Below are 10,676 nucleotides of genomic sequence, written 5' to 3'. Positions count from 1 at the left end.
GGCTGATGAGCCATTCGCGCAGAATCAAGAGAGGGAGACAGAGAGAGAGAGAGAGAGAGAGAGAGAGAGAGAGAGAGAGAAGGGGTGGATGGGAGTGAGCGAGCAAGCCAAAGAGAGAGAAGGAGTGCTTCTCCCTTCCCCTAGCAACGGTCGGCGGTGGTCGTCTCCAGCCTGTTGTTTTCTCTCTTTCTGTTATACAGACACACACATACACAGCACTCAAGCACACTCTCCTCCTTCGGCTCACTCGCTCGTCTGCCTGTTGGACCTCGGGGTGTCTTTTGACATTTTTTTTCCAAATGATTCTTTTTGCTCCTTCCTGCGACATGAAGGCTGTTTTTCAAGGATAAGGAAAAGAAAAGAGGCAACACAAAATAACAGCAACAGAAAAAGGAACGGAAGAAATAAGAAAGAAGCAGAGTGACTGAGCTAGGGAGAGAAAAAGGAGGATGGAGCCCCTCAGCGCTCGTGGCCTGCCCCGGCTCTCCTGGATCGACACCCTGTACAGCAGTATGTATCTCTCCGTCTATCTACGTACTCCTCTCCACACATCGCTTCCCATTTATCTCTGCGCTCTTCTTTACCTCTAGCCATTTTACCCAGCACCCCCCTCCTCCTCCCTCTCCATCTCATGGGCTGCCTGTTTGTGTTAAACCAGAGCTACATGCACTCACACACACAGTGGGAGCCACACTTTGTATTTCTCAAGACTTCCAATTAGTGTGTATTACTGTGGCTGTCCATAACAAGACGGTCAGCGACCCCCTCACACTCATTCTTTTACCTCCATTCCCCGACAGTGGTAGCAACTCGTGTCTGCTGTTGTCGGGCGTTTTGCTGGCTTGTAGGCAGAGAAGCGGGGAAAGCCTGGAGAAATATAGTGTGGGAGCGAGTGAGTCATGCTTACAACCTGGAGGTAGAACTTTATGTTCCATCCTATCGAGGACACAAGCTGTCTGATGTTGAATTTTTAATTTGCTCTTTATTGTGTTGTTGACACAGTCTTGACATGTCATACTGTACACTGGGTCACTTGGTTGTGTTTTCAGATCAAGCATTAGCACTGAGAAACAATTCATTATTCTTTCCTGCCTAAATTAACCTTGATATTTTTTTTTTTTTACTGTATATAAAGGAATATTTTAATGAGCAGTTGTGATGAATAAACATTTTTTTTTGCATAGACCAGATTATGAACAATGGTTTTTCACGGTGTAACTCAGCGCAGTGAGTGTGTGCCACTTTGCAGCGAATGCACACATCCTAGCAGGAGCAGCTGTGATTCCCTGTCGGTGTGTGTGTGTGTTGGGAGTTTTTCGGCACATGAAATAGCCTTCTGGGATTTGCTCTGCTGTGTCACCATTGTTACCATGCCTTAATCTGCGGAGAGGGATTGAATAGTGTTTGGGATTTTAAAGTGATAAAGAAAGAGAAACACAAAGTATTTGTCAGAAGTGTATTCACTGGGCAGCTGTTACTGAAGTTCCTCAGAGGTCTAGGGACTGTCACACAGATACTGAAGGCAGCTACACAGGAGTGATAATGTTTTTATCACAGTTATGGGCAGTATTCAACCAAGTGTATGATTTGGTACATTATTATATGTGTAACATTGTAGCTTAGCACTCATCTGTTTGCTGAATGTTGTGTGGAAAAAAAAAAAAAGACACATATGTGGTTGTGGCGTGACATTATTCAGAATATGCATTTTGCAAACAATTGAGCTACACACACGTTATTTTGCATGACGGTGATTAGCTGTTTTATCTCTAAAGGAGTAGTTTGACTATTAGGGAAATACGCTCATTCGTTTTCTTGCCGAGAGTTAGATGAGAGGATTGATACTGTATGCTAAATATGAAGCATGAACCAGCAGCCGATTAGCTTAGCTTAGCGTAAAGACTGGAAGTGAGGGAAACAGCTAGCTCGGCTCTGTCCAAAGATAAAATTCTGCCTGCCAGCACCTCTAAAGCTCATTAATTAACACACATTATATCTTGTTTCTTTAATCTGTGCAAAAACTAAAGTGTGGTTTTACAAATTGGTTACATGCTAGACTCGGCGGGGTGCAGTGACATCCAGGCTAGCTGTTTCCCCTTGCTTCCAGTCTTTATGCTAAGCTAAGCTAATCGCCTGCGGGCTCTTGCTTCATATTTAGGGTACAGACGTAAGAGTGGCTTCAATCTTCTTGTCTAACTCTGGGAAAGGAAATGATTGATTTCCCAAAATGCCAAACTATTCCTTTAAAGTGTCAGATTAATTTCTTTGTCTGATGGCATAGCGACATTTTATAATTTGGGGATTTTCATCAAAGATAATAATTTACTAGTAACTGTGAATGCATCATAGCACTGGCTTATCTCAACACAGAATCCTGCGTGCATGCATTAGTCCACTTTCAAAAATAGATCAGGTGAAGGTAACAGCATAATAATGATTTTTGATCACCAGGGACTGTAAACTTGGTCTGTGTACTATTTTAATATGGCTATTTTGGTTCTGGTATCGCTGTGAACAGAAAGAATCATAACTTTAAACCTGATGTGCTTTTACACATTTGAAATTCTATGAGAGCCTGGATGTGTACAATAGAGACTATTAACATTACAACAGCCTCTCTCCAGGCTTTACTATGAGCGTCTCTGAGGGAAAGGGCACAGTCCTTTTATGTTCCTGTCATTTCATCATCCTTTTGCTATCCAATCCTCCTTTATCCCAGCTCCTATACTTGTGTGCCTCTGTGCATGTGTATTGTGTAAGTAAATTGCTCCATCTATGGCTGCTGAACTGCCCCCTTTCCTCCACTCAGGATGATAAAAATACACCACTACTTTTGTGAGCTTTAAGGGCTACTGTTAAGTACACTTCCTCAGTACTACTACACTGACCCTAAAACAGCCCATTCACCAGTTCACAGGCTACAACACATCAACACACAGCAGACATACTATGGAAGATGACTCATACCTGGTTGTTAATGGTGTGTGACCCAGTCCCACCCTTCCTTAAACCATAATATGTCTGCCTCTGTTGTGTAGTGGATTTCCAAACATGAGGCTGTAAATGCATCTTTTCTTCTTCAGCCGCTGAAACTGTGTTAGTGGTCCAATGTTAAGCTGTGACCACACATCCTTAACTCCCTGAGTAAAGCGGGAGTAGATGCTCAAAGCCACAGCCGCGTCGTTCTCCCAAGAGGCTGAAGTCTTTCTGTTCAGCTCAACATTTTGGCCACAGCTGCTCAGGACAGCATTTCTTCTATTCCACTGCATCCTCTCATAGCACATCTTTTGTTTTTTTACAAGCACAAATATATTGTAGCGTATTCATACAAGGTGCAGAGCCCCATTTGTCTGGTCAGCAGCATAAGTGGTAGACTCCCAGGTGGCCATTAGTGTGTGTGTGTGATTTATCAATACTTCAACAAAACCCTCCTATTTTCCCTCATCTTTTCCTCTTCCACCTCTTTTTTTTTTTGTCTTCTTGTTACTTCTTAATCTAAGTAGATCCTTTACTCAAGAGTGTTTCTCACGCACACAGTTAATCAGTTTTGTTACAGTCTGCAGCAGGATAAAAGGTTTTTTCCCTCATGATCTGATTTAAGATGCATTTTGGTGGTGCCAGTGTCTCCATTCGCTGGCTCTAACTAGTCTGTCTGTGTATTATGTTTTTATAATGTTGGTTGTTTTTATTTCTTTATCACTGCAGTGGTTTTGTACATTTGAAATTGTCTATCACAGCTGCTGTGTATGTTTGTGTTCTTTACTGATGGAAAAAAATGCTTGCTAAGTTACATCAGCTGGCTAAATTATAGTGAGTTTGGATTACTAATGCTAACCAAGATGTATTAGCAACCTCAATTAATGTTGACTGGCTCTCTCAAAAATGTTTGTTTACAGTATATCTCAGGGCACTTTCAATTTGCAACATTTTATTATGTTTATTCAAACAATGATATAAAATAGTGATTAAGGTGATGGCCTTCACCTACAGGGGCATTGTAGTTTAGTTCTTTTATTTATTTATAATATCACAGGAGATGTACAAATTATTTTCAAGTAGAGCCTGACCAATACAAGTTTTTGAATGCTGTTTTCAATATGAGGGTTTTAAAAGATCCACTAACTATCTGCTGATATTCATTTTTTAATAGAAACACAGAACATAAACATTTTTGATGAGGATCCCTTAAATTTAGATATATAAAAGATATGTACTGATGGGTAAATTATGCAGCTGAACTACGGCGCTATTGCTGCCATCACAGCCTGAGTGACAGACGGTCTCCGACTTCTGACTGTGGCAATCTGCGCTGTAACCTTCAGAGAATTAGCCAGACTCCTCTCTGGCTTGCTTCAGTGCCACGTGATGCTAAAGCAACATCAAAGGGAAAGCTAGATTATGTAAGAGCCAGAATATGGGCATTTTGGCATGGCAGAGAAGAGGTGGCACATGCACGTGCAGAGAGAGAGAGGCACACGCATGCACGTATGTAAAAACGATTTTCTCTAATCCGAGTCACAGTGCGGAAGGCTTGAATTTATGCGCAGCTCTGAGGGAGCATAAAAAAAAAAAAAAAAAAAAAAAAAATCCATCCTCATTTCCATATATCCTGTCAGTGTGTTGGGAGCACTTGAGTTCAGCCCAGCCCAGTGTGAGTCAGGGCGGGCCATTTACCAGTTTGCAAGGGGTTAATGTGTGCTGTATAATCCCTACTTCCTGCTGCCAGTTTTTGCAGATAGTAATATGGAACAGCATGTTTCTGGTGAGAAGTAATCTGCCGTCTGTCCTGATGCCATCCAACTAGTGCGCTCTAATCATAAACCGTAGAACAGCATGAACGTTATGGTGATGACGTCACTCATAGGTCTCTTAAAGGATATTTTATAGCCTGCAGTTTGAGTTTACCACTTGCTGCTACCATGCTAGTTTCTGAAGCCAAATTTTGGCAATAGATTGGATCCTGATTAGAGTTGATGTGGGACTAACAAGCAGCTGAATGCTCAGTGTGGGATACCTGTCAATCAACGCGCTGCTTTCAAACAAACACTTCTTTGTTATATTGCAAATTGCAGTCAGTAGGCAAGCAGAGCTTTGGTATGACCTCAGTATAAATGACACATTGGCTGATATGTCAGTCAATCTGGGCATAAAATTTGCTCTTTTAACATTTAGGCCTCTCTGCTGCCACATTACAAATCTATGGAGTTTGCAGGTTATGCCTCCACATTTCACCAAACGGTTGTGTTTTCCCTGTGCTGAAACCACAAAGCTGTCAAACTGTCGGTCCCCCCCTGCAGCACATAAACTGTAATGGATCATGGAGCCAACTTCACTGCTGGCTAGCTGCTCCCGTCTGATTCGACCCGGTCCCAGTTCTGTCTTTAAGTGTTTAATGTTAGTAGTTAGTTGGCTGTCACATGGCCTGCTTTGGCAAACAGGGCACACAGCAAAATGATTCTGGATAGCTTCCCAGCAGCGTGTCATAGGGAAGTTTAATACAACTAGGGATGTCTCATTTATCACACCCTACAAAATCTATTTGACCAAACCACCCACCTCTCCCTCTCAGTCTCTCCGTCTCACTCTGTTTTGAAAAGCCAATGGCTCTGCTCTTGGTGCCAGCAGAAACAGGTCCAGATCAATGTGATCTGATAGTGTTTCCAAACACATCAATTGTGGCTTGACCGCAGAGAAGAACACAACTCAACAAAAACCAAAAGGTCTACTTAAATCCCTGATTCACTGTTAAGATTCACTCTTTTCACCAGAGTGCTAGTCCATTTATTTTATTAAAGGATATCAGGGTCATTGAGCAAAAATGATTTATATATAGTATGAAGTGGGAGTCACAAGGACGAGAACCCTCTTGGGCTTTCCCACCTGCGAACATGGTGCACCACTGCTGGGAATAAAATCCGTAACTGTACAGCTGTCCCACATGGGCACCTCAAAACCAGTCTGCACTTAAAAATGCATGAAACACTTAGAAGATACAGCAACTATGACAAGAGTAAAAACAGACTTAATGTTGCTTAATGGCGCTGTAGGTACATACATAATTTATTACATTATTTGAAAATGGTAAATACCTTTCTATACAAGTATTAATCAATGAATTACTGCTGGCCCTGTTACTGTAACTGTTCACTAATGTGCAGTGAGAATAAGATCTTGTTCTGTAGGAATGAGGCTGTGTATTGCGTAATTTAATCTGTGCTGTTTGTCAAGTCATGAAGCATTGTCTTCCCACTGTACAAGCTCCTCCATTATCCTGATCAATAGATGAAGCTGTTCCTTCCCTCCTCTGTACGGTAGCTATAGAAACAGACATTTAAATCTGTCCTTGCGCACACACAGAGAGGGAGAAAGTATCTGAGTCAGCCTAAAGCAGTGTTATGTAATAGCGTCATCTCCACTGCCTCTTCCATGCCATGCTTCTCTGCTTTTTGTGTTCGAGCATCTTCCTCCCATTGAGCCTGGTAAGGGGTTCATGCTTATGTAATCGGCTTCATGTTCACTTCTCCAAAACAGGCAGAAAACAGTTTGTACGCTGCTGCTGAGGGAGAAGCAAATGCTCAGTGCTTTGAGTGCTTGAAAGAGAAAGAAAGAGAAAGAGAGAGACCAGAAGTACTGATAGTGAAGTAAACAATTTAACTGATGCTCTTATCTAGCAAGACCTAAGATGCCACTTTTCTCCACAGGCTCATCGAAGATAAAGGTGCAATATACGACATTCAGCCCTACTAGAGGTTGCACTACAGCACCAGCATCTCACACCAAAACATGAATGTGGTATATTGCACCTTTCACTACTGTACCATTGATATTATTTAAGGACCATGTCAAGATCCACTTCAGAATATAGTAGGCTTTATGTAAGAACACACCTGTTACATGCTGTGTAATGCAGTATGAAATGTGCAGCTATCTGTTGATTAACATACAGAATACAGATTTGTATGGAAAATGACCCTCACTGCATGGTGTAGTAAAAAAATACAAACCCAGATTTATTTTTTCAACCAATGATTAGTGTTTCATTTATCTACAGATAGGGTTCTAACTAAGATTAAATGTTTCAGTATTTTCAACAAGCTAATGTTTTATTGGTATTTACTGTTGAAACCAAAACTGTCATATACAGTGACACACAATTACAGTAACAGTGCAGCTTGTAGTGTAGTGGCAGCCACATTGAAACGTGGACATGTTTAATTTCTCATCATTCCAAGTGAGTGAGTCCAGCTGAACTGGAGTGAAGGAGAGATTTGGCACAAAGTCATAACACTAACCTAGCTGCTCGTTCACCCACATCCCTGCTGGTGTTGTACTCCTCTGTACCAAGGATGCTTGGGTTCATTCAATGACAGCCTTGTAAATAATTGATGGAGCTTTTGGCTCAGCTGAATGTGTTGTTGTTGCTCTTTAACACACAGAAAACAAGGTAGACGTCATGTATCACTAGGGCTGAAGTGAATTTGGAGAAAATATCCAGTTGAATTTTCTTCAGACCTTGAATTGATTTTTTTTTGACCTGCAAAATGCAATTCTTTTTAAATTCCTACATAGCTGTCGTTTTATATAACAGTGACAAACTGTTTGTAAGTGATACCTGACAATATAATAGAGCTGCCTTATCTAACAGATAACAGGGCTCATGCAGTTTGAACATTTTTAATTGGAATTTTGATATAAAAACTATTAATAGTCCAGCCCCAGGTAATCTTTCATCATATATTAGGATCCATTTATAGTACACTGTGTCTATTCACTTGCCTTTTTCCTGTGCATGTTTTTAAATCATCTTTTTATTCTGCTTGAATCGACCTCAGTGTTCAGGAATTATAGAAACTACGATTCCTCTGTGCTCTTTTTGTTTATCACAAGAATCACTGGTTCAAGCTAAGCTATAATCTAGTTATAATACCCCAAATAGCAGCATTAGCAACATTCTCCTTTCAATTCCAAATCTCTTGCCATCCTCACGTGGGTGAAGCTCTGAAAATCCTTTGTTGTGCTTGATGTTAGAGGGTGTGTCATGTGTCTGAGTGTGTTTGTGTTCTGTGAGTCTGTGGGGACCTTCGCCATGTCCTGAGGGGCTGGAGCTGTGTGTGTGTGTGTGTGTGTGTATGTCTGGTGTGTTACTATGGACAGAAGTCATCCTCAAGGGCTATAGTATAGTAACCACCAACCCCTTCTTCTTTTGCCACCCTTGCCCCCTTCCGTTCAGCCAATCGGCAGAGAGTAACACCACCACCTCGGCCAATGGCGCGGCTGGCATGTTTACGTGCTCCCGGAAGGCAGGGGCCGTGATTAAGTATTCAGGGTAGTCGAGCGGAAGAGAGGAGATGAGGGAAGAAGTAGGGGGGGGGGGGAGATGAGGCCATTATGAGTTGAGAGGGCTGATGGATGCACTCGAGCAACGACCAGTCACCCAGACACACTCAGGTGAATAAACACATATAGGTCACATATCACCTCCGGTTTTCTTAAATTGGCTGGAACTCACACCACATTCCTGAATCACTGATATAAATCTGACTCTATAAATGTTTGGTCACATGTTTACAGTCAGTACAGCGGTCCTCTTGCTCTTTGTGTGTGCGTGCGTGTGTGTGTGTGCATATGTTTACATATGCGTTTGTGTGTGTATCATTAAAGATTGATGGCCCCAGTAAGGGTTGGCCTTCTGTTCTCACTAGGTCGTCCTTCTGCTGGGGTCAAAAGTAGATGCTCCCTTCGACATTGTGGAGACCCTCAGTGAAAGAGTTGGGAAAGAGATCAGATGTAAAGGGAGTTTGGCACAGTATGGGAAAATATGGATAGGATGCTGGCACTATTACAGACTATGTTTGCCACGGCAAGCCCATTCTGTCCACTTTTTAATTCACCACTAATGTCGAGTTCACACTACACAATTGTAGCGTCTCACCCATATTGTTTTCTTTTTCTTCCTTGTTTTTTTGCTGCAAATCAGCTCACAAACAACTTGGATCACTTGTTTCTTGCAGGCATCCATTTTTGGAATAAAAAAATCCTGCCTTGCGCATGGTATCATGTCATATCGCATGTCACTTGTGTGTTTGCATGACAAAATGTAGTTTGGGGACCAGACAGACTCGTCAAGATCCCTCTTGGTGAAAGATCCTGTAATGTGACCCCCCTGTTGCGATCAGTCATGTAGTGTGCAAACCACAACTTCAAGATTCCTGATTACAAGACAGAAAGTTGTGTAATGTGAACAGCACAGGGATCTGACACCTTTTGAAAATCATGTAGCGTGTGTGCTTGGCAATAACCGCAACCTTTTGTAGATGGACCCAACTCCAAATCAATGGAGCGATATCCACAAGGTCTCTCTCTCCGGTCTGTGTGTGTGTTCGCTGTGCTTGACACACTCGTGCCAGATGGCCTTGTGGCTCAGAGCGCTCTCTCACTTCATCAGGCATCATGCTGCATCCCCTCTTTCTGTCTTATCCCTCCCGTCACTCTTTCCAATGTCCCGTTCAATAGAAACCTCTTAAAATAAACTTCTAAAACAAAGTGGAGGCCAGCCTCTTTGTAGAGTCTGAGAGAAGTTTTTTTTTCCCTATAATGAAGGTGTTTCTCTGTATGCCAGCACTCCTGTCGTCATTGCTCAAAGGACAGAGGAGCTGTCACGATGCGGGAATGTTTTCAGCTCTTTTTCTGAATGGTGTATAGTGTTTCTCATCTTTTGATCTAGTCTTCATAGACAGCCTCATATCTGCTGCCAGCATTTAGCATTGACTAACACAACTTTTCAGTTAAAACCAGTGGCCTCTGATTTCAAAAGTATTTATTTCAAACAATGTTTAGCACCAGAGCCTTTTAAAGACTGAAAGTGAAAAGTACGTGCGCAACAGTTTTCAAATCTGCAAGGTTATATGCACACACTAATATTTTATTTGAATGTTTCATGGTGATAAAAATGACTAAATGTTGACTGATTTTTTTTCAAAATGATTCGCAGCTCTTAGAGAGAAGGCACCATAAACAGTTACCACAACACTTGTAGTCTTCAGAGGTTTACTAAAGGCACCATGAAGCCAGCAAATTTCTCTTACAGTCTTCAAAATGGCCTCTTTAATATCTAGATCCAGCAGAAAGTTTTATGTATTCCCACTCGAATGTGTACACCCACACACTGCCACTACCACTTTCTATCTTCATGTCTCTTTTTGGTCTAATTAGTTTCCACATGATTTTCTTCTTTGTCGCAAACTAATTCACAGATTTTTTTCGTGCTCACTTTTACTCCCAATAGAAGAGAATATTTTCCTTTTGATATCAACACTAGCTCTTTTCTGCCTTTCATTTATAGGTATGCCTTGATGGTGTTATTGTGACGTGACCTGACTCAGACGCAGACACCGCCGGCTGCTCAGGGCGTCCTCTTCCTATCTGACACACCTAAGAGTGTCGCAAACTCTCTGCCTCTAATCTGCATCACGTTCTCCTAATTGGGCTAGAGAGTGTAATAAATAGACGCTCCAATCACTGGCAAAGGATGCCCCGAAGGCTATCGACAGACGCTTGTATTTTAATAGCTTCACTCATCGTAGCTCTCTGCACAGTTTGATACTCTTTCCATTAGCACAATACCCACCGACGAATGCAGGGTGTACTGCAGCACACCGAGAGGTAGATGCCCACAC

General features: G+C 42.0%; 1 protein-coding gene across 2 annotated transcripts in view; it reads left to right on the top strand.

Annotated features, from left to right (window-relative positions):
* The window catches only part of abr (ABR activator of RhoGEF and GTPase), a 131,476-nt gene that overhangs the window by 23,098 nt on the left and 97,702 nt on the right, over window positions 1–10,676 (top strand). Inside the window, exon 1 of one of the 2 annotated variants that reach the window (XM_044370668.1) lies at window positions 211–510. The exons of the other annotated variant lie outside the window; for it this stretch is intronic. Coding sequence (XP_044226603.1) covers window positions 450–510 — 61 coding nt within the window. The 5' untranslated portion in view covers window positions 211–449. Of the gene's footprint in view, window positions 1–210; window positions 511–10,676 lie in introns of those variants that run through there. 2 annotated transcript variants of the gene reach the window in all.

The sequence above is a fragment of the Thunnus albacares genome, chromosome 13 (assembly GCF_914725855.1).
Source record: "Thunnus albacares chromosome 13, fThuAlb1.1, whole genome shotgun sequence".
In the NCBI taxonomy this organism is placed as follows: domain Eukaryota; kingdom Metazoa; phylum Chordata; class Actinopteri; order Scombriformes; family Scombridae; genus Thunnus; species Thunnus albacares.
The sequence above is the reverse complement of the archived record's forward strand: the minus strand, read 5'-3'. Positions and strand labels throughout refer to the sequence as shown.